Source organism: Amphiprion ocellaris, chromosome 12 (genome assembly GCF_022539595.1).
Source record: "Amphiprion ocellaris isolate individual 3 ecotype Okinawa chromosome 12, ASM2253959v1, whole genome shotgun sequence".
NCBI classification, from domain to species: Eukaryota; Metazoa; Chordata; class Actinopteri; family Pomacentridae; genus Amphiprion; species Amphiprion ocellaris.
This window is the reverse complement of record NC_072777.1, coordinates 36,163,128-36,187,184: the sequence shown is the minus strand read 5'-3', so window position 1 is coordinate 36,187,184 and position 24,057 is coordinate 36,163,128. Positions and strand designations below refer to the sequence as shown.

The window sequence follows — 24,057 nt, the reverse complement described above, 5'->3', positions numbered from 1 at the left end:
AAAATTTCAAAACCTTCAGGAAGAAAATTCCAGTAATTCATTAAAAGTTTCTTTTAAAAGTTGTATTTTTTTAAAAATCCCCCAAATTTGGCAAGAAAATTTAGTAAAAATCTTCCAAAAAAAATCATAAAAATATCTAAAGTGATTCCATATATATCAGTAAAACTTCTAATATTTTCTTTAAGAACATTCACATAAAAATCAACCAAAATCCAGCAAAATTCACTGGATTTTGGTTGATTTTTTGTGAATGTTCTTAAGAAACATTTTTTACATTTCTTTTTTCCACTAAAAAAATGTTCAGAAATTTCCCAAAAATGTTGAAAATGTGTACATCAGAAGTTTCACTGTGAAAAGAGATATTTTTTCCACATTTTCAAACTTTAAACCGGGTCAATTTTGACCCGCAGGACGACACAAGGGTTAAAACATTTTAAAAATTTTCTACGTGTTTTCTAAACACACCAGCAGATTCGGTTTCAGCAGGATGAAACTTTTCCAGCTGGTTTATAACATGACGCTACTTTCCATCTTTTTTATGTTAGAAATAAATCAAATGTTGTCTGAGTTGACTTTTTCCATTACTTCGCTCATCCTTGAAACAGAAAGAGTTTAGAGTCGTACTTCTTAACATGTCAGACCAGCTTGATTTGGACAAGTCACTGGTTACCGTGGTAACGTCAGGTGTCCTTTAATACTACAGCAGAAGCTCTTTAAACTGTCGCTTTGTCAGAAGTACAGCAGAAGATCGACTGGTGTGTCTACAGTAGTCATTGTTTTTCATCGTGAACAAACAGGGTGTGATTTAATGCTGCAGACAGACAGTATTTAGCTGTTAGCTCTACAGTATTTCACACAACAAGTCTCCATCTAAAAGCTCTCTGTGGTCCTCTGTCTTCTTCTTTTGTTCCCTGCAATGACTGAAATGGATTTCCCAGCAACTAAAGCTGAAAATGACTGTATCGGCGACACATTTTTGTCTGTGTCAACATGAACCTCTTGTGAAGAACACGTTTCACCTCCTGCTGCTTCATGATGTCTGCTTAGAGACTCCTGGAGATGTTGTGTTAGTGTTATCATAGCTTGTAGGAAGAGTCTAATAAGGCCTGACATGAAGGGAAGACAGGTTCATATCCATCAGATTAATCTGTGAACTAATGCTGGGCTTAATGTGGCTCCAGTTCTTGTGTATCTCTCCCTGTGCAGATCAGGAACTTAAAGAAGTGGTGATCACACGATGTTAGCACACTGAACGATTCCAGCCACCTATAAAACCTGCGTCTCTCTCAGGGTCAGAAGAAAGTTAGTGGCAGCAACCTTCTGGTCTATTATTGATTATGGAGACGTGCTTCATCCAAACGTCTCCAGTCTTTGGACAGTTTTTCACTGTTCCTGGCTGTAGTCGTCTCCCTGGAGGATCTGAATCAGATGTCCAAACCACCTCAGCTGGTTCCTTTAGAGGTGAAGGATCAGCAGCTCTACTCTGAGCTCCCTCTGGATGTCTGAGCTCATGACCATAGGTGAGGGTTGGAACGTAGATGGATTGTAAACTGAGAGCTTCTCCTTGAGGTTCAGCTCCCTCTTCACCACGAGGGTTTGGTGCAACGCCCACATTACTGCTGACGCTGCACCAATCCTCCTGTCCATCTCTAGCTCTATTTTCCCATCACTCCTGAACAAGATCCTGAGATACTTGAACTCCTTCGGTTGGGGAAGCAACTCCTCCCTAACCCTATAAAAACTATAAAATGGTTCTTTACATATTCAGGCTCTTCCTGAGGATTTCTAACCTTTTTTTTTTTTTTGATGCGTTTAAATGTGTGTTTTCAGTGTCGAGACGTGAGAACCAGAGAGGTGGGCATTCAGGAGATTCATCACAAAGTCAGACCTTACCAGGTAATGTGAGCATTTAGATCACTGAATGAAAGGTTGTAAAGTGATAACAAACTGCTCTCAGATTCCCTGCTACCTGACCCTGGTGTGTCTGCAGGTAGAGCTGGTGAGGAGGGACTATGTGGCTAACGGTGGCTGGGAGACCTTCCTGTCCTATGAGGACCCGGAGCAGGACATCCTGATCGGCCTGCTCCGTCTGCGGCGCTGCTCTCCTCAGTCTTTCCGTCCGGAGCTCAAAGGAGGCGTCTCCATCGTCAGAGAGCTGCACGTCTACGGCAGCGTAGTCCCCGTCAGCAGCCGAGACCCCAGCAAGTTTCAGCATCAGGTAGGAATATAAAACCCTCCAGCTAAAGCTTTATTCTCATACCAGCTGGGACTGGGATTGTTTTCCCCTGCACTGTCAGAAATCACTCCTGGAATCTGTTTCCTCTGGCAGACTGATGCAGTGATTTTGTTTGTCCGCAGGGCTTTGGGATGATGCTGATGGAGGAGGCCGAGAGGATCGCCAGAGACGAGCACGGCTCCGACAAACTGGCAGTTATCTCAGGTGAGAAACGACACCAGGATGTCATTTATCCACGTCTCAGACATCTGACTGCAAACATCTGTATGCAGCATGTCGGTTCCTTAAAGTCAACACCAGAATATTATAATCTGGGTGCTGTTTTCTTTCACTGTAAATCTGCAAACAGAAGCATCCCTATTTCACTTGGAGACGCTAACAGCGCCTAATAATATCTGAATCTGTGTACAGAACACTCTCATTTTGTTAATAATCATAAAGAAAACATGTCACTGGATGCGTCACTGTTGATCTAATTACTGTCATAAAGTGGAGACAAAAGTTCAGCTCTGCAGGCAGAAGATTACATTTCAGATGTGTTAGTCCAGCATCTGAGTTTCCTGCTGTACAGAGGATTGGAGGTGTGTTTTCACGAGTTCAAAATAAGTTAGTTCTAATGGCAAAATGGTTCTAGATTATTTAAGTCAATGCCAAAACAGTGGTCCCTGGTCTATGGTGGGGTTACATTCCAGACCACCAGCAATAGATGAAAATCCATGAAGTAGCGACCATGTTTATGTTATTATTTCTGTATATCTTAAGACTTTATAAACCCTCCCCACACACCACAGAGCCACACTATGCAGCGATCAGACGTCTTATAAAAGTGGGTTTAAGAAGTGATTTAAAAGAAGTTAGTGACTCTGCAGGTGGTTCTAAAGTGGAGGTCCTGATGGAGAACGCTCAGCCATCTTTAGATTTAACCCTCAACTTTGGAACAACCAGAAGGATCCACCTGAAGATCTGAGGCTGCAGCAGGATCATAATATATCTGACCAGGATGCTCATTAAATCATGAAGATAGCATGCTGTAGTGAAGAGAAGTGCACGTCTGGAACAGTTTAACAGAGTCACAGTTTCTAAATTTCTTCCTAGGTATTTTTCAAAGGAAAATAAAACTTGATCAAATCAATAAAAGTATTCTGGCTTCAAAACAGTGAACAGAGGAGGAAGATATGCTCAGCATGGTGACACATCTCTGAAACAGTCTGTAGAGCTGTAGACATGGAATTATCTACAGTATGTGGAGCCTCTACAGGTGGTCCTCAGTTTACGACGTCCTTGACTTACAGCGTTTCATTGTTACATCAGAACTGGTTACATGGAACTAGTTGATGAGCATAGTGGATGAATACGTCGTCACATGGTGCTATCAGACAGCTTTGTTTCCATTCTCTGGTTGTACTCCACCTTGGATTGTGCTACATTCACTAACTTTTTGTCCTTCATTATGGCTCCCTCTCTCTCTACTGCTGACTCTCAGCCAATCAGAGGTGAGCTAACTAAACATGGCACGTTCACTGACATCAGGTAAATCTGGAACTGAACAATAAACATTGAAACCTCAACATCAACAACAATATCAGTCTGTTACAATATTCTGTTATCTTCTAGTAAAATGATTCATACATGCATGAAAGTCGTTGGTATTCATGACTTTATGAAGAACTGATTGATATCGTGATGCATGGAACGGATTTGATTACATTTTTGTAGGAGTTCAGACTTACGGAGAAAATCGACTTTCATCAATCTGTAGGAACAGAACTCTGACGCAAAACGAGGACCTCCTATATTTGTTTTCCAGTGTTGGTAGCACCTGTTGATTCCTATTTTTGAAGTTTTGTTGTGTTGATGTTGTTCTTCTGATGTGTGCCGTTCTGTTTTGCTCATTGTGTCTGCAGGTGTAGGAACCAGGAACTACTACAGGAAGATGGGCTATGAGCTGGAGGGACCCTACATGGTGAAGGACCTGTACGCTCCAGCAACAGACTGAACCTGAACATGGTTTTAGCAGCAGCTTCTTCTGTTTATCAGAACAGTGTTCCAGCTGTGTTGGTAGTGTAGCTGGAGGTGATGGTTTCTGGGTTCTTCTAATGCAGCTCCTTTTATCTAGAACTCACTGGGCTGCTGCCTTCCTCCGATGAGGAGACATCCAGAGGACATCCAGAACAACATAGAGATCAATTCAAAATGCAAACGTTCTTTACAGTCCTTGCAAAGACATTTAAAGTTCTAAATAATTGATATAAAAAGTGCCTTCATGATTAACTGAAATGAACAAGCAGAGATCTGGAAGCCATTTAAATTCCACTCAGATGTTCTGTGTGTCTGCTGCTGAAGAACCTAAAGGTGTTCCTGAAATAATAATCATCTGGAGGAGAGTCCTGCTCGGCATCAGGGTCTGAGTTAATCATGTTTATGTTCAGTTAAATAGGAACCATTAAGTGAAGCATTCATTAAAGCCTGGTAGTGGATGGATGAGCAGAGAACATTTCCTCGCTGGGCATTCGTTGTATAATTCACATTTATAGGGCAGGAATTAGAATATCAGTTACATAAACTGCTTTTTAAAGCCTCAGCTAATCCTGTTTCTTGTTTTTCTGTCATGCATTGTGTTTGTGGTGAAATCCAGAGGTTTGCTGGTTTTATTTTATATTTCTGTGCTGTAGGAGACACTGTTCCTGTTGAGTTTGATAAAAGCAGAAAGGTCACAGCATCAGAGCTCCTCCTGCAGTGAAACGGTAAAGTTAACGGTGACTCAGAACAGGAAGCCCCCGATGGTTCCTGGGAGGACGTTCTGCTGCCTCATTAGCTGAATAATCTGCTACCCGTCCACTGGATGCTGCTCTGTTCCTGGAAGAGGAGGTTTGTCATGTGAATAATAGCGACATTAAAGCAGAGAGGCTGATGGACCTCTGCAGCCGAGGCTGAACGCTGCCTCATTTCCTGGATGTGTCGTGATGGTGGATGCTGCCGTCTGACGCAGGGAGGAGTGGGACACGTTCGGGGTTTCTCTCCACGCCTGCTCACCTCTATCAGCTATGGAATCTGAACAGACCTCCTCCATTCCCTCCATCCACCTCCTCCTCCTGTTCCTCCTCACTGATCTGCTCTGTGGAGGAGTTTGGGTCTAATCTTCGCTGCAACACGAGCAGAAGTGGAGCGAGTTCTATGAAACTGCTCAACTGAAGGCTACAGCTTTATCTGTAAAAGATAGCAGAGAAAAGAAGAGAACAGGGGATCTGAGTGTGTTTATGGTGCATTTATTTGACCGTTTAATCCCATTTTACACACATTGTACAAAAATGAAGAGTGCGTTTATGGGTTGTTAATAATCTCTGTTTGATTCTTGAACCCTGCAAGACCCAAATATAGAAAAAAAAAGCAAAAAATACGATAAACAAATTATCCATGTATGTATATCTGTGTATATATATATATATATATATATATATATATATATATATATACATATATATGTATGTATATATATATATATACATACATACATATATGTGTATATATGTATGTATGTATGTATAAATATATATATATTTTTTTATATATATATATATATACATACATACATATATGTATATATATATATATATATATATATATATATATATATATATATATATATATATAAACCAAATATAGAAGAAAGAGCAATAAAATAAAACAAATAATTTAAATAATAATATATAAACTCAAATATCAAAGAAAATGAATCAAAAACAAAAACACAGGAAAAAATATAACAAATATAGAAAAAATATATATGTATATGCATATATGTACACGTTTAGTCTAAAGAGATCTTTTTCCACCTTCTGCCGTTTGCAGCTCCGTGTCTTCAGCATTTTTCTTTTTAAGACAAACTCTTGACTTTGAACATTTAGTCAACAGGAAATATCTTCACATATTCGTAAACGTTCATAGAAAACATGTTATGAGAAGTAGATCTGCTGCTTAACTGACACTTTAAAGACCCAGAATGTGGACTCCATGTGATTTTAATCAACTAAAGCATCTTCATTCTGAGGTGTTTATCGCCTGACTGGAACAACTGTTGAATATATGAAGGGATATTTCTATAAAATTGGTCAGAAACACTGCTGTCTCCTGATAAATGCTGCTTTAAAATGCACTAAACTGTATTTAACTTTCATTGTTTTGACAAAGTTTAGTTTTCGCACCCCTGTAGCTATTTATTTAGTTTTATTTAAAATACTGCAGACAGAATGCAGATCTAAGAAAGCAGACGCTGCAGATTTTCATTTAAAATCAGCTATTAGTTATTAATAATACAGTGTTGGATCAGATAAAAAGATATCATTACATCAGCAGCCACTAAAAACTCTTCTCGGTTAACTTTGAATCTGTGCCAGGGTGTAGTTAATTTAGATTAAGGTGTATTTGCATTATTTTAAATAAAACTCCGTCAGTATCTTTCCGGTCCGTGTATATTTTGGCAATTGGATTTTCCGTTCTGAAACGGGTATTGAAAAACAAAAAACAAGTGGTTATTTGATTTTCGTTTTAAAATACAAAAATTAAAATTGAAACACAAGGCGTTTTTCCTTTTCATGATCAAAAGGGGATATACGAAATTTTAAAAATGCTTTGGTTTTCATTTTATATTTAGAATAACAAAAAAGTAAAATCAGTAAGAGACAGAAATGAAAAAGCTCCGTGTTTTCATTTTCTGGGACGGGAAGTGGTCATCAGCAAGTGTGGAGCCAAACAGAGTACGGTGCATAGACTGGATATAATTTTTTTTCATTAGTTTTCATGGTCAAAATGAGAGATCAGGTGGTCGATCTTAAAATAAATCAATATTAAATTTTTATAGAGCGTTAAAGTTTTGCGAAGCCAGGGGGCGGGACTACTTGATTGACAGTCTGGTCTGGAATGATTGACAGGTCCTATGGAGGAGGCAGCAGAGACTCTGCTCTTCTCGTTTGGATTAATTCTGATATAATAACTGTTGGTTTATTTATCGGTGCAGCAGCAGAACATTTTTCACAGAACATGGCACGTTCACTGACATTAGGTAAATCTGGAACTGAACAATAAACACTGAAACCTCAACATCAACAACAATATCAGTCTGTTACAATATTCTGTTATCTTCTAGTAAAATGGTTCATACATGCATGAAAGTCGTTGGTATTCATGACTTTATGAAGAACTGATTGATATCGTGATGCATGGAACGGATTTGATTACATTTTTGTAGGAGTTCAGACTTACGGAGAAAATCGACTTTCATCAATCTGTAGGAACAGAACTCTGACGCAAAACGAGGACCTCCTATATTTGTTTTCCAGTGTTGGTAGCACCTGTTGATTCCTATTTTTGAAGTTTTGTTGTGTTGATGTTGTTCTTCTGATGTGTGCCGTTCTGTTTTGCTCATTGTGTCTGCAGGTGTAGGAACCAGGAACTACTACAGGAAGATGGGCTATGAGCTGGAGGGACCCTACATGGTGAAGGACCTGTACGCTCCAGCAACAGACTGAACCTGAACATGGTTTTAGCAGCAGCTTCTTCTGTTTATCAGAACAGTGTTCCAGCTGTGTTGGTAGTGTAGCTGGAGGTGATGGTTTCTGGGTTCTTCTAATGCAGCTCCTTTTATCTAGAACTCACTGGGCTGCTGCCTTCCTCCGATGAGGAGACATCCAGAGGACATCCAGAACAACATAGAGATCAATTCAAAATGCAAACGTTCTTTACAGTCCTTGCAAAGACATTTAAAGTTCTAAATAATTGATATAAAAAGTGCAGTAACAGTAACAGTTTTCCTGCCCGTTGGCTTGTTTTAACCAGTTTTCTACCTTCGGCTGATTCTACCAGCAGACACTGAAAGGACTCCGATAGTTCGGTAAGTTAATGTTTATTTTCGTATCGGTGCCGCTTTTAATGCACTTTATATGCAGCTTTAGTGTCAGATATAATGTGTGCCATGCAGTCCAGATGTTGGTGGAGTTTATTTCTGTGTGTGTTGACCAGAGAAGAGAGTTAGCATCCAGTAAATATTAGTTTTAATGTTAGCGTTGCTAACCGAGCTAGCTGAGCAGTCCTGATTAGCAGCTAAATGTAGCATCAAGCTAACGATGTTTCTGTTGTTTCCTGTCAGCAGCTGAAGTGTGTTGTGTTCCTGTAATGTGGTTCATTAAGTTCATAAAACTGTGGCTGGTTGACGTTAAGGTAACGTTCAGGAAACTTAAATGTGATTAAAACAGTAACGTTAATGTTCTAGTTGTCAGTAATCAGCTTTAATTTGACACTAAAACAGACTGATAGTTTTAAATGACATCAGTTTCATGAATTTGTTGAAAATGGTCTCATTTGTTGTTGTGATGTTGCTGCTGATTCATTAAAACCTGATGATCCATGTTGAAGACACGTTTAGTTCTAGTATCAGAAGTACAAGAAGGAAAATGGAAGTTTAGTTCTGCTACGTCAAAGATTTCAGGAACAAAATAACTAACTGAGTCTTTATGCCTCAAACTTTATTTTACAATAATGAAATAAAGAAATAATCACACTCAAAGCCGCCAGGAGTTGGGTCTTTAAAATAACCGCCGTCTCGTTACAGAGTGAAAGTAGCAGTTCCTCCTGAAGGTCAGAGATTGCAGCATCTGAGGACCTCTTCAAAAGAAGACGTAGTTGATGAAGGCGTTCTGGAGCAGGACCAGAAAGACCACGACCAAGCAGCCTTGAGATCTTAGACAGCGTCTCCCTCAGGTGGGTGTCAACGGTGTTCACGGTCAGGTCTGTGGTAATGCCATCAAAAAACAAAACAGGAAATAATCTAGATTATAAATCAACATGTAACCAGTAGTCTGCTCTCAGCTCTCGTAGGAGGCGGTCGCACTTTTCCTTGCTCCGCTATCTCTGTTCCTCCCTCCCTACCCTCATGTCTCCCTGCTTGCTGCATTTCTTCGTCTTCGTCTCGTCTGTCTGACTTGGAGCGATCGCTTGGCACTGGACCTTCGAAACACCGATCATGGAATTGATTAACTGGTCTCTCAACGCAATTGACAAGATTGTCGCCACAAAGAGCACAGGCCTAGGGGAGCCTACCTGCCCGGATGGGCGTTTTGCCTCTGGTTACGTGATCGACGCCTGGGGGAAGTGGAAGGGGATCATGTGCCTGGCACCCCTATCCGTGGAGGATGTGGAAGATGTTATATTCGGATTTATGATGACAGGCCTGCTGATAATTGGCTTGTTCACTGGCCTGAGCTTCTGGAAAATCAGGAAGACCGCAGACAGAAACGACGTCCAAACTCTGCTGGTCTATGCAAACGAACGGATCACGGCTGCCGATTCTCGGTATGACGAACTCAATCGTAAGATGAACAATTTGCTTGGTGTGACTGTTGATTTGAGTCGCAGATTGGAAGCCATCCGGGTGAGAATCGCTACAGCTGAAGTCTAAAATTATTGAGAGCAGTAGGGGGAAGGTGAAATTACTTCTCTCCCGCCCAAACATGAGAATAACTGATTACATTCTGGCGCCCCTGGAACAATAACAAACTCCTCTGGAAGTTTCATGGCCAAGAGATAGCTCTCCTAAACCCCCCCCACCTTCCCAAGGAATCCTGTTGACTTTTGGACCGGGCCAACCGAGGACGTCTCCATAGCAACCTTGCTGTGTTATCGCGCTCCCACCCTCGCGAACTGAGACACCGGAGGTCTGAGACGGAAGAAGATGGGCTACACTCATACACAAACATTCGGACTCATGAACTGAGGACTGAGCTAAACATTTGCACACACATTCCCATATCCCCCCTCCCCCCCGCCTCCACAAGCTTTCCTCGCCATACACAGGAGCCAGGAATCCGTGCGCAGAAATTTTTGCTGCACAGGAACCGGCTAACTGTGCGGTGCTCCCCCCTCCACCTCCCCACATCCTTATCCCAACTATCCTTGTCTGACATCATGCTCTGCCTGTTTGCGGGTTTGTTTTTTTTTAGGTTTCCTTCTCAAATCGAATTTCCCAATAATTGGAGGTTTAATTTGATACAATGAGCCTTTTTTTTCTTTTACCCTCTGCTATCCCTACTCAGATCCCTACATGTTTTTTTTCTTTTTTTTTCCTGAAGAAAGGTGCCGCGCAGCAGCTGGAGCTGTCATTGGCAGGGCAGCTCAATGTAATTTCATTGTATATGAAAATGTGCAATGACAAATAAAGCTATCTATCTATCTAACCAAAGCACTCTGTGTGTAACGCCATAGTATAGGATGTAGTTCAGAAAATGTCAAAGTATAGTATACGTTTCAAGAATAACATAGTATGGCCTGTAGTTCATAGTACAGCATGTTGGCAAAAAAACCCCCATAGATTATTATGTGGTTCAAAAAGCGCAAAATGATAGGATGTTGCCTAAAATTGTCATGTATGATATGTGGTTCAAAAAATGTCATAGTGCAGTATATTGTCAAAATAGTATGTTATTCAAGAAAACATCAGAGTATAATATGTCGTCTAAAAAATCCCATAGAATAATATTTCATTGCACAAGTAAAAGTATAGTAACTTTTAAAACTGTTGACATTCTTATGTTGCTAAAAAACAAGAAAAAACTAAAACAAAAAAAATCATAGTAATATGTCAATTAAAGAAGCCTATAGTATAGAATGTCGTCCAACAAACATCATAGCATGGCATGTCGCTCTAAAAACGTCATAGTTTAGACTTAAGTCCACAAAATGTTGTTGTGTCCCGGCTGTCTGAAGTAGGTAAGGAGCAACACAAAAACAGTCCAAACCCTGGTTTACAGAGGGTTAGACGAGTATTTATTTGAAAGAGTAAGTTTACAACAACACAACATGTGAGGGGGTTAAAAGCAAATGGGTGTTAGTAAAATAAAAATAAATAAACAGAACTAAAAGTGAACTTCATGTTGACATTGATGGGCATTCCAACCAGGAACAAAGTAAAAAATAATCAATACGAAAAAAAACTCTTCCTGTTCACCTCTTAAAACCCAAAAACACAGCGCAGTAGCACCCTAAACTAAAACTACCAATGGGTTCCCTGTTTTCCTTTGTGAACAATTCAAAGGTCCCTCTCTATCTCCCCACACATCCACCAACCACTGGAACACATCTCCAAAGTTCTGCTGGACCAGCTCAGCTTCCCCTCAGAAGTGCTGCCACCTGCCAGATGAAGGAGCCTTTTGAGAGGCAGCTGGCATCGTGATTGGACTGTACTTTGGTCTGTTCCAATCCAGCTTCAGCTCCAGAGACGGCAGGCGGGACGAGTCAACGGAGGCCGGGTGGATGAAGGCATGAAGCTGAGTACAATCCAGAAAACAACAGAGGAGGAGTGCAGCAGCCCAGAGCCAGAACAACCAGAGTAGCATGGTATGTCTCTTAGAAAACATCATAGTAGAGCCTTTGGTATGAAAAAACGCCATCATATACATCGTATATTGTACAAATAACAAGTCTAAGGAAAGAGACATACATTGTAGAATTGTAGTAATTGTGGGCTGACTGATTTACTGATTATCAGTATTTTATTTTTGACTGATTTACGGTAATAAATACATTTAAAAATGGTGCTACTTTGGCTCTGAACCTTAATCTACCTGTGGTCGCTCTGTCTTCTGGAGTGATTTGATTGGTTATACGTCACGAATAAAACTCCTTTAACTTAACATCTGTAAACAAAACAAAACATATCAACAAAGTTTTCTGTTAGAGTTTGTGTTCTTCAAAGTTTAACTCCAAGATTTTAAATACTTTCATTTACTGCAAATGAATATCTACTCCAGATGTCTCACTAATAATCATTATCAGCCTTAAAAACCCACAAAACACCCCTCTATACTCAACCACACTTAGTACAGTCCGGTTCCCCCTTCTATAAATCTGCTTGGAATCTTCCACTTCCTGTTTGTCAAAGTGGCCTTCTACCTGGACAGGTTTTATTGGAGCTCATGCAACAAACATTTTGGGTAACTGCACTTTAATATGGATGGATGACACTGAATTAGAGTCTGTTTTAATGAGACTGAGTTAAGATATGTAGCTCTGTCATTAAATAGTAAATTATTTCCAGAATTCACAGAGAAAAGTCTGAAATGTTTGCTAGGTTAGCGTCCCACATGTTCTTTGGCTCAGCTAAAGCTAACTCTCTCCAACTTCTGGATCTCTTGAGTTGCTTGTTGTTAAAATATCTTGCTAGAGGTGCTGAAGCTCAGATAGTCTGAGATGTTTGTTCAAAATAAGCTCATTCTAAAGTCTGATCTGAACTGTCCTCTTTTGTTTGAACTTTCCCTAAACTTAGGAGTTAATGACAGAGCAGCACATCCAGACTCAGTCTCATTTATGTAGAGATTAAACTTCAGTGTCATTCATTGATGTTAAAGTGCAGTTTTTCAAATGTTTGTTGCACATGCTCCCGACCAAACCAGTCCAGGTGGAAGACGATGTGAAGAGAAAGCTCCAGAGGATGAATATCACACATTTACATTGGAAATAAATGTCCTTTAATTAGACATTGTTATGCAAAAGTTGGATTCCCCTTTAATGATGTTCAAATCTTTGTTGAGTGTTTTGTTGATGTTGGTTTCTAAATGTTTTCTGACACTCGGCCCCAAAGATTAAAACCTTCTACGGCTCACAAGCTGCAACAATTCACGCATTATCAACTATCTTTCTGACTAAACTAAGATAAAAAGTGAAAAACTGCCTGATTCCTCCATCATGAATGTAAATCTTTTTGGTTTTTATGACAGTAACCTGAATATATTTGGGTTTGACATTTTATAAACCAAAACAAGAAATGAATTACTGGAGAAAACAATCAACAGATTAATGGACAAAGAAAATGTGTTTTCCAACATATATGGCTGAATTACTCCAACATTACAAGATACATACAATTTTAATTCAATTTTATTTATATAACAGCAATTACAGGTCAAATTGTCTCAAGACACTTTATATTTTTTGTCATATTTAAAATATGACAAAGTAAGAACTTTAAACCTCTTGACTAATCCAATTTATTATTTGGGTTTTAAGAGACTAATGGAAAATTAAAATAAGTTTCTCCACTAAAACTAATAAACATGAGGTCAAATAGAAGGAAGAGTTTTAAATACTGCAGTCCCACGACGACAAGAATAAAGTTTGTCAACAAAAACTAAATCTGCTGGTGGATTCCATTAAAGTCCTAATAAATGATAATAAAGTGTGATACTAAAGGTTTGTGGTGCTAAAAATGTCCAAGTAAAGATATGAAGTTGAACATCTGGATGGAGGTTGATAAAAGTTGACCTCCCTTCATTTCTCTGGAGTCGACTCCATGGATTTTATGGATGGTGGTTAAAGACCTGCTCTTCTAGTGGTCTTCCTTCTAGTCGCTGTAAAAAGTCAGTCCATCCTGGCCGACTTCAACACCTCTTCATGACAACTTGTTCTGCCTCCGACCTGGAAACTCCAGAAACTCAGGAAACTCGAAGAACTCGTGGGGCGGGGGAAGGTGTGGTGGGTGGTGGGGGGAGGTGGGGGAGTAGAGGGGGGAGGCCGCCACCCACCTCCCCGCCTACTCTCCGCCCTGACTCCACCCAGACTCCGCCTTGGCTCCGCCCATGTGGTCACTTCAGGAACTACGATGCCAAAGGGACGACGAATTCATTTCTTTTTATCTGATCTGTAGCTCAGTGAGTTAAGGATTTGCCTATGGAGCTGCAGGTCGCTGGTTCAAGACCAGACACTTCTTAAACTTTTATCAAAATCCTGACAAAGACAAAGAAAAAGGCCAGCGGCGGGTCTTGAACCTGCGACCTTCCACTTGGTAGTCCGTCTTCTTATCCCCTGAGCTATTCGCTCAGATACTAATTCTTCTTTTTTTTGCGCATTTATCATCTATTTTTTGTCGTTTTCGAGTTTTTTTTTAACTCGGGTCTCGACTCGACCGTTTCTCTCAGGAGGTTGGACTTCAGCCTTTGTGCTGGAGGGTGGAACCCTCAGTTCCAAGACTTTCCAAAGCCTCCACACCTCCCGAGTCCTCAGGACCTGAGCTTTCACACAGTCTGAGGGCTGAAATTTTCTAAGTCCCACAGTAGATCTCTGTTAGATTGAACTTTCAGACAGTCCAAGGACTGATATCTTCTAAGTTCCTGAGTAGTTCTCTGTTAGTTTGAACCTTCAGACAGTCTGAGGACTGAAATCCTCTAAGTTCCACAGTAGTTCTCTGTTAGTTTGAACCTTCAGACAGTCTGAGGACTGAAATCCTCTAAGTTCCACAGTAGTTCTCTGTTAGTTTGAACCTTTCCACAGTCTGAGGACTGAAATCTTAAAAGTTCTTGAGTAGTTCTCTGTTAGTTTGAACCTTCAGACAGTCTGAGGACTGAAATCGTAAAAGTTTCTCAGTATTTCTCTGTTAGTTTGAACTTAATGGTTAACAGAAGCCTTAAAACTTGTGACTATCAGTCTTGATTTCACATTTAGATCATCCATCTGAGTTCTTCTCAGACTTTCACCTGTGGGTTTTTAGAAATCCTCAACAAACTTTGATTCTCTTCACTGAACAGTAAAGTTTGTGGAGATCAGAAGGTAACAATAGTTTGATCAATGCCTTCAACTACTAGTAGACTTTATCTGGAAAGCAGTTTTCTGAAATGAGTTCTTAGTAAATCTGTCCACAATCAAACCAAGAACATAGAAAGAGGAAATGTTTGAAGAAAGAACTTGATGTTTTCATTTCAGACTAGAAAACGCTTCAAGACTTTTATCTGTTTTTGCTCTTTTTGATTGTTTTATTGTCTCTTCTGTTTAATTTGATCTTCTAAAGTTTAACTGGTGTCTTTTCCAATGTTTTGTCTTTAGTTTGATTCTTCTTAAATGTTTAGTTTTGCTCTTTTCTCACCTTTTATTCTTTTCTAATGTCTGATTTGATTTAGAAATGTTTTGTCTTTTTAATGTTTGTTGTTTTTTCAAATGTTTTATCGGCTCGTTTGAAAAATTTCCTTTTCTTTCCCAGTGTTTAATTTTTCAATTAAATCTTTAAGGTTTTTCTTTTTAAATGTTTTACCACCTTTTAATGTTTAATTTTCTTTTTAAATGATTCATTGTATTTTCTCTTTAATTCCTATTTGAAGTTTTATTGTCTTTAAGATGTAATTTTCTAATTAAACATTTAATTTTTTAATTAAATGTTTTGTCTTTTTAAAGGTTCAATAATCTAATGTTTTGTATTTTTTTGAAAAGTTTAATATGATTCTTGTTTAAAAAGTATTTTTTAAATGTGTAATTATGTAAAATATTTTCTCTGTAATATTTAATAATGTTATTTTAAAAATTTTGTTTAATTTCATACTTAAATGTTTTGTATCGTGTTTAATTATCCAATTCAATATTTTGTCAGTTTAATAACATTAAACATTAAATACAATTAAATGATATTAAACTGACAAAATATTGAATTGGATAATTAAACACGATACAAAACATGTAAGTATGAAATTAAACAAAATTTTTAAAATAACATTTTTAAATATTACAGAGAAAATATTTTACATAATTACACATTTAAAAAATACTTTTTAAACAATTTTTAAAAAAGTTTTATTGTATTAATTTTTTTCCTTTGATTTAATTGCTTTTTGTTACGTAGTTTATTTCTTTAATCTTTTTCTGTCAAGATTTTAACCCCAACCTTAAAAATGAAATAAACCCTTAAATCACAATGAAAATACTTCTGTTGTCACAATCATGAGTTAGTCAATTATTCAGTTTATCAATTCAGCTTTATTTGTTTAGCACCTTTTACACAGATGACAAAACTAAACAAGCAAAGAGAAAAAACTATGCCAAAACTATGATTAAAACTCCAAAACATTTTTTAAAAAAAGATTTAACATGGTAATAAAATATGTTGTGTTCAGGGGATGGAGGGAGTTTATTGAAGTCTTCTTGGGCTCACATGGTAAATCATTTAATATATAAACTTGATATTCAGTCTAAGGCAACTGGAAACTGCAGAGCGACAGAAGAACCAACAATATCTCCTGTTTTCTCCTTTAATGAGTCGACTCTTCTTGTGCTTTCAGACCAAAGAACTACAGACTCTTCACAACCTGCTCAAACTCTTGGTACAGGACCTCACCACACGGGTCAAGAAGGTTTCCGTCTCATTTCTACTCTGAAGCTCACCTTCTCCTGCTCAAACTGCTGACAAATGTTTCTGCTGCTCTAAAGTCTGGTCTCCAGAACTTCCTAAAAACTCTCAAAGTCTCTTCTGCTGCAGGTTGCTTTGTAGAACTGTTCCAGAAAACCTCACTAAACCACATGGAGGAGCCTCAAGATAGTCGTCCAAATGAAACCATACAAAAACCAAACTAGCACAACCCAAACGCTAAAGTCTCCTGCAGCCTACCAGAGAACCTCTGAGAACAGAGAATCAGGACAGGAACTCTTACCTTCTGGACAACCAACGTTGGTTCTCAAACAAGAATACAGAATGTGTCTGACCAAAAACCTCTAAAGACTCACTACAGCCAAGATAAAGACACAACTCAGCTGCACCAAATCCACTAATCACTGCACACATTAGCACCATGTGCTAACTGTGGCTAAAGAACCACATTTACCAAGACAACTATCCAGTACAAAGCCCTAAAACACACTAAGAAACACATTAAAGATGATTTTACTGCTGGAAGCTGCAAGCCAACACCTAATGAACAAACTAAAGCAACAGAACCGAACCCGGTTCACTGGTGAAGAGAAACAGAGGAAATGTTTGTCTGCAGCTAAATAAAGCAGGAAGACACTGAGCTGCTCAGGTGTTCCTGATAACACCAAGCAGCCACCTGGACAGCCAATAGGAACACAGCCACCTGGACAGCCAATAGGAACACAGCTTACTGGAAGTCCAGAGAGCTGGCTTAGTGAAGGAAATTTAGTTTAAAGTTGAAGCAGAAAGTTAACAAAGAAAGTTGAAAACCACCTTCTGATACCTGAAATCTCTGAGTTTTCACACAAAGAACACCTGAACATGTCAAACTGGTTCCATAGTAGAACCATCATTGTAAAAACATCATAGTGTGGTGTGTTGCTCAAAAAACATTAGGACCCGGCTGTCTAGGGTCGCAGAGGAGCAACACAAAAACAGGACAAACGCTGGTTTCCAGGGGGTTAGGAGGATATTTATTTGAAAGAGAAAGTTTACAACAACACAACATGTGAGCAGAAAAATCACAAAGTCTGTCTTTAGTTAGTTTTTGTCTTTTTTATTGACCAAACTTTTCAGGAAGTAGATGAAGAATAATTAAAGTTCTCATGTAGAGAATGAATGGTACCTGGCAGTAAAAACAAACTCATCTGCTGGACTAAATTTCCCAAAATGAAACATGGACAGAATTTAACACTCATGTATCCATGGCAACGCTAAAGTTTCTGCTTCTTACCAAAGTTCACAACACAAGTAAAGATTTTAATGTAAAACTTCAGGGATGACTGCTGACCATAAGTATTCTGATCAATACTTCATGATCAATATCAGGACAGATGTTACAACTCCAGCTGTTACATTAGACTGCAGTTATTCACAGAGAAATTAAAACATCACATTCCTCATAAAAACTAGATGAGACTTTTATTAAATAAAGTGTTGGTGAATAAACAGTGTAAAAAGTGCAAAGCAGCTCCATTAAATCAGGAGATGTGAGACTTCCACAGCATGGATCACCATCTGCTGTGTTGATTCATAGCTGAATGTCAGAATGAACTGAGCTAGAAAAGCTGCTTTGAGCTGCAACATTACAGTCTGACAATCCAACACCATCACAGTTTTCATCTGGTTGTTTTGCTCCAACATGCTGTGAAGTTCAGTTTTTACCTGAATCAATACAGAGATTCTATTTCCAACCAAGACTGGAATAAAAATTAGAATATTATGAGGTTATTAATGCAACTAAATCATTTCAGATGGAAGGATTTACTTCTAAGTTCTAATTTAAGTTTCAGTTGGAGCTCATTGCATTCACAAAGAAAAACAGCGAAACCTTCATAGCAACATTTAATAAACCTAAAGCTTCCCTGTTGGCTCATTGGTGGAGTTTGTTACTGAGCATCTGAACCTTAAATCCAGTGAGACGACCATCTTCAGTCCAGGCCAGTCAGAGAACTTCAAGACCTTCCATCAGCTGGACCAGATGTGGCATCAGCTCCCTCTGAACATCTGGATGACAGGAGAAAAGACAGAAATCAAACACAGATCACACAAATACAATTTATTCACTTTCATCATTTTATAAAAGTAGCATGAACTTTATTAAAACTTGACAACATCAGTAATGAAAGTAAATGTTTTTATCTCGTGTTGAAGCTAAATTTAAAGTCAATTTTAATGACAGTTTATCCTGAGAGGAGTGAGAATGGAACTTTTCTTTCCTTTTTAGAATATTCCCTCAAAATATTCTGTTTATTATTGGCTTTAGAAGCATTTTTCTTATTTTTAAATACCTCAGACTGATGCACTTTGCTGGTTTGCAGATAATTTCATGTACAATGACAATAAAGATCTTCTATTCTCACATATTTTGCTAAAACAAGAACTGAAACCTTCTCAACCATCTCTCAGTCTGCAAAATTCCAACTGCAACAAAGAATTATCTGATGTAGTTATTATTATAGTCTTTACTGAACCAGCCCTGGAATTAATAAAAATCTGTATATGGATATGATTTTCTCTGATGGAACCACTAAAACTGCATACAATAAAGTAAATGTCTTCTGCACTGCACACATTCTACACTTTTGTATAACTCTGGATGTCAGAGTAAAGGCAGACAGATCCACCAATCAGCCACAACATTCTGACCACTGACAGCTGAGGAGAACATCATCCATCATCTTGTTCTAATGCAACGTTCTGCTGGGAAACCTTGACATTCATGTGGATGTTTGACATGTACCACCACCTAAACACTGCAGGACAAACAACCCCCTAGTCTCCATGGCAACAGCAGTCCCTGATGCCAGCTGTCACCCTCAGCAGGACAAATTAAACTGCTCAGGAGTGGTCTGAGGAACACAACAGAGCTAAGCTGTTCACCTGGGTTCCACACTCCCCACATCCAGATCTGATGGAGCATCTGTGGGATGGTCCAGGATCAGCCTGGTCTAGGTAGGACCCACCCTGCAACCCACAGGATCCACAGAATCCCCAGAGGTTCTGATGAACCACTGGATCAGAGGAGTTTTAGCAGCATAAAGGGACCAACACAGTATTAGTGAGGTGGTCAGAATGTTCTACTGTTATATTGTCATGCTGATTATATGATCAGTAAATGTTACCATCAATTATAACGTCCACATTGATCAGGAAAAAAAAAAACTATCAGTTCATGCAGAAACTGTGGGGTTAAACCTAAAAACACAGACCTCAACAGCAGTTTGTTTCAAAGCAGAACACCAGTTGGTTTTCACTAAAGAAGCTTTCAGAGCAACAATTAAATGACAGTTTTGTTCTCATTAAGTTCACAGAGTCAGAATCAGCCAAAATAATGTAAACACACATCAGGAAAAGAAAAACTTATAAATATTTCATTTGTATAAGTACTTCTACACATATAGATTCCTCTTTCTAAGTTTGATCAAATCACGATAACTCTGTGTCCTGTTGTACGATGTTTTCCCAACAGATGGCGCTACCCTCATGAATGGAGCATCAACAAGTGAGGTCTACAACACAACAGAAATGTCTGGAAGCCAGTGGCCTCCACTTTGAGCACCTCTTGTAATTGTAGAGGCCAAAGGTAACTTTTATTAATCTCATGATGTCTGAATAAATTTGGTATTGAAATATTTATGCTAGTTTTTCTTTTCCTGATGTGTGTAAACATTATTTTGGCTGACTCTGTATGATGGGTTTCTGACAGGTCACCAGGCAACATCTTTTTATAATAATGACAAACATACCTGCATTCTACAGGAGTGATTTTCCTCATGTGCAGGTAAAGATGTGTGAGGAGCTTAGAGATGACAGGAGCAGGAGTCATCCTCACTAATTCAGCTTCCACCTAGAAACAGAAAGACCACAAACAAACACACTGATAGACTCTCAAACGTTCAACCTCACAGCCTCAAAACATCTGTTTAGGAAGTGTTGTGTTTGTAAATTCTGCTGAAAGCATTGACAGACATTCTCTTACAAGGTTGTGTAAAAAGCAGCCTGTCCTCTGAGCTACTGAGAAATCTTCCTGAACAAAGTTTATACATGTAAATCAGCTCAACAAAAACTAAAGCCTCAGTCAGAGATAACAGGTATCGCAAATTATAAACAACTTTCTTTGTTAACTCAGACTTTCTGCTTCAACCTCACATAAAAAGGGGAGTTTAACTCATCAGGTGACTGAAAATGAACAGCTTGTGCAGTTCTAGATCCAAAAGTAGGATGTTTCATCTCATGTTTTACTACAAATACATGCAGTAATAAATAAATACAATGGCTGGTTGTTAGTTTATTCACTATTAATGTCACTTTATATGCTGGATTGAACTTGAGCAGTGAAAGAGAAGGAATTTAATGAAATTATGGAGATTCAGAGAGGGAATGCTGCACAATGTTAAGCACGGTTTAATTCAAAGCAGCTGAATGTTAAACTTCAGTGTAGCTGAACGGGTTTCAGTTCACCTTAAAGTAAAATAACTTTTTTTTAAAGCTAAAATACACAGCAGAGAAATACAGGTTGAGAAGTTCACTCTAATAATGAGGACAGCTGCAGCAGCAACTAACACAGGTGTTCAGCGGTAAGTTAGCCACCTGTGTTAATTAGCCCGCTAGCTAACTTAGCCGCTAAGCTAGCTAACGCGTCCGGACCAACTGCTCAAACACGACAAAACACAACTCTTCACAAGTCGCTGACTTAACGTACAACAAAACAACGCTACAGGTTAGAAGTATTTATCTTCTTACCGTGTTTTACTCCAAAAACAAGGTCAACAGCAGCCAGAGATGCTACCAGACGTCCTGTCTTCTATATTATCTATGGTCTGACCAATCACTGCTCTCTGGCTCTCAGTCAGTCTGACCAATCACTGCTCTCTGGCTCCGCCCTCTGAGAATCTTCTTGTCGTTTGGCTCCAAACTTGCTGATGACCACTTCCAGTTTCAGAAAATGAAAAAACGGACCTTTTTTTCATTTCTGTCTCTTACTGATTTTATTTTTTTATTATTCTAAATATAAAATGAAAATCAAAGCATTTTTAAAAATTCGTACATCCCTTTTTGATCATGAAAAGGAAAAGCGCCTTGTATTTCAATTTTAATTTTTGTATTTTAAAACAAAAATCAAATAACCACTTGTTTTTTGTTTTTCAATACCCGTTTCAGAACGGAAAATGTAATTGTCAAAATATACATGGACCAATAAAGCACCTCGATAATAAAAAACGTTTGTAAAAAGGCTTTCTGTAAAGCTTTAGGAGACATGCAGAGCCTCAGTGAGTTTCAAACTGGGTGTGAAAACGTTCAAATGTTTCTGAATAAAAGGGTTTTAAGTGAGCAGATGTTTAGAATCAGAGATGTCAGAAGTGAGGAGTAGTTAGAATTCGCTGCTTCCTCCCTCCTCATGTCCGTCATTCAGTCCTTTAAACAAAGTCCAGTAATAAGACCATCCGTGCCGTCTGTCAGCGTCTCGTTTAGTTCTCTGGATCAGAAGTGAAGCCTTGTTTCGGCATCATCAGGACAGCAGAATCCATCGTAGCTGAGAGGACGTTTTAAGGCAACATTTCCAGCCCTCAGTTTGAGTTTATCCTCCTCAGAATCCATCAGTTAAAACAGTGGAGCTCCTCACACATTGTGGAACTTCCTAGAAGAAGCTGCATCCTTAGATCAGTTTTCAGGCCGTCGCTCCGTCCTCCTCCAGGACTCTATGGATCCCGTTTCCAGGGACGCCCAGGACCGCCTGGGTGGCTCCGCTCAGGTCTCTGATGCTGCTGTTCCTGGACTGGCTCTCCAGCCGCTGGGTGGATCCGTGACGGGACAGACTGTCCAGCCGGTTGGTGCTGCAGTGTCTGGACTGGGATTGGTCGTTGAGCCTCGGCATGCTTCCGTACAGCAGCCGCTCGTCTGCAGCTCGGAAACTGGAGGCGGTGTATCTGTAGAGGTGGAGGGAAACAGGAATGAGCTGCAGGATGATCTTCATTCCACATTCATCAGATTTATACAAAACTTCACACCTGATTGTCTCACATTCATCAGAGAAGAGCCTTCATTCATCCCACAGGGGGGAGATTCACAGGTTTTTGTATTAGGACGTAAAACGGGAACATTTTTGGTCAATTTTTTGAGTTGCACATTCTTCTAGAAGGTGGGGTCAAGCTGATTTTTGTGCATTGTCTTTGCACCAATCTGAGGAGCAATGTTTGATAAGACATAATTCAATCCAATTCAATTCAATTTTATTTATATAGCGCCAATTACAGGTCAAATTGTCTCACGACGCTTTACAGAACCCATATGCCTGAACCCCCAGGTACAGGAATGTAGGATAGAACGATACACACCAGTTATATGATGAAAAAATAACATAAAACTTCTATTTATCACTCTAATAGGTAGATTTTTTTCCCTTTTTTTCCAAAATTAGCTCTAAAGATCTAGACTACGGACAGCGACAGTCAGAGGCAAACTTTATATAAGTTTTTTTGCATTTGTCCAACAGGACAATCATTGAGCAGGTATTATGGCTGAAAACACTCCATTAGTGTCCCAACTGGAAGAATTATATATTACTGTTACTGAGCTGAAAGAAAAATCTGGATTTTCCAACACAGTGCTTCAAATAATTTTAAGAAAGTGGAATATTGAAGTGGACAGATATTTTTTTGCACCATCATATAACTGATGTGTATTATTCTATCAAAGCAGGGTTGGACCATTGAAAACCAGATGTACATATCAATGATTTTGCAGAATTTCAGGACTGTAGCTGCATTACTTCTCAAGTTATGGTATGTCAAACATTGATCCACAAAGAAAAAGACACAAAAATCGACATGATCCACCTTCTTTAGGAATATTTAACTCATAAACTATTGCTACTAATGACCCCAGATATTACATATGGTCGAGTCAATACTCAAAACCATTTTTGACCAAATTTACACCATCAGATAACTGGTTTCTACTATTCTATCAAAGCAGGGTTGGACCATTGAAGATCAGATGTTCATGTCAATGATTCGTACTTTAGCTCCATTATTTCTCCAGTTCAATCATTGATCTACAGTTTGGAGCGAAGAAAATGACACAAATTGAATCAATCCCACCTTGTTTAGGAATATTAAACTTTAACTTATGACCCCACATGGTAAACTCAATCAATCTTCACCAAATGAAATATATCAATCTGTCAGAAGCTAATCAGTCATGGGTCTTCCTGCAGATAACCGACCTGTCGTCTCTGGACCGGTGCAGGCTGCCGTGGTAGCTGCTCATCTTAGAGCGAGCGCTTCGGACCGACCCGGCCCGGCTGGTGCTGCCGCTGGGAGGCTCGTCCAGCATGGCCAGGTGGGTGGAGGAGGCGTGGGTGGAGGTGCCCTGGGTGGAGGTACCCCTGGACTTCCTCACGATGGGCGTGTTGGGGTCCCGGAGCAGCAGCTGGGCGAAGTCGGGCTCCTGGAGGACCTGCCGGCTCTCGTTGACCATCCCGCTGCAGCAGGGGAAGGAGGACGGCAGGGAGGAGGGTGAGGAGGAGGAGGAGAAGGAGGAGGAGGAGAAGGGGAAGGGGAGTGTCGGCAGGGAGAGGCGCAGGAGGGTGGGGAGGGAGAGGGGGAAG

General features: G+C 39.4%; 2 protein-coding genes and 1 long non-coding RNA gene across 3 annotated transcripts in view; 2 read left to right on the top strand and 1 right to left on the bottom strand.

Annotated features, from left to right (window-relative positions):
- Nucleotides 1–4,822, top strand: part of elp3 (elongator acetyltransferase complex subunit 3) — a 40,266-nt gene extending 35,444 nt beyond the window's left edge. The window contains exons 12-15 of the mRNA XM_023274380.3: nt 1,831–1,896; nt 1,991–2,218; nt 2,359–2,440; nt 4,141–4,822. Of these exons, the coding sequence (XP_023130148.1) occupies nt 1,831–1,896; nt 1,991–2,218; nt 2,359–2,440; nt 4,141–4,232 (468 nt within the window). The 3' untranslated portion in view covers nt 4,233–4,822. The remainder of the gene's footprint in view (nt 1–1,830; nt 1,897–1,990; nt 2,219–2,358; nt 2,441–4,140) is intronic.
- A 2,572-nt stretch (nt 4,823–7,394) lies between these two features.
- LOC129350186 (uncharacterized) lies at nt 7,395–11,818 on the top strand. The gene is made up of 3 exons (XR_008603510.1): nt 7,395–8,123; nt 8,841–8,989; nt 9,098–11,818. It is a non-coding gene; the product is annotated as an uncharacterized LOC129350186 (long non-coding RNA).
- A 5,578-nt stretch (nt 11,819–17,396) lies between these two features.
- Nucleotides 17,397–24,045, bottom strand: LOC111571030 (frizzled-3-like). Its single transcript, XM_055015905.1, has 4 exons — nt 23,674–24,045; nt 21,192–22,375; nt 20,195–20,295; nt 17,397–18,452 (listed from the first exon to the last, which is right to left on the bottom strand). The coding sequence occupies exons 1-2, from the start codon at nt 23,925–23,927 to the stop codon at nt 22,117–22,119; spliced, it is 513 nt and encodes a 170-aa protein (XP_054871880.1). The 5' UTR covers nt 23,928–24,045; the 3' UTR covers nt 17,397–18,452; nt 20,195–20,295; nt 21,192–22,116.
- Nucleotides 24,046–24,057: the final 12 nt, after the last annotated feature.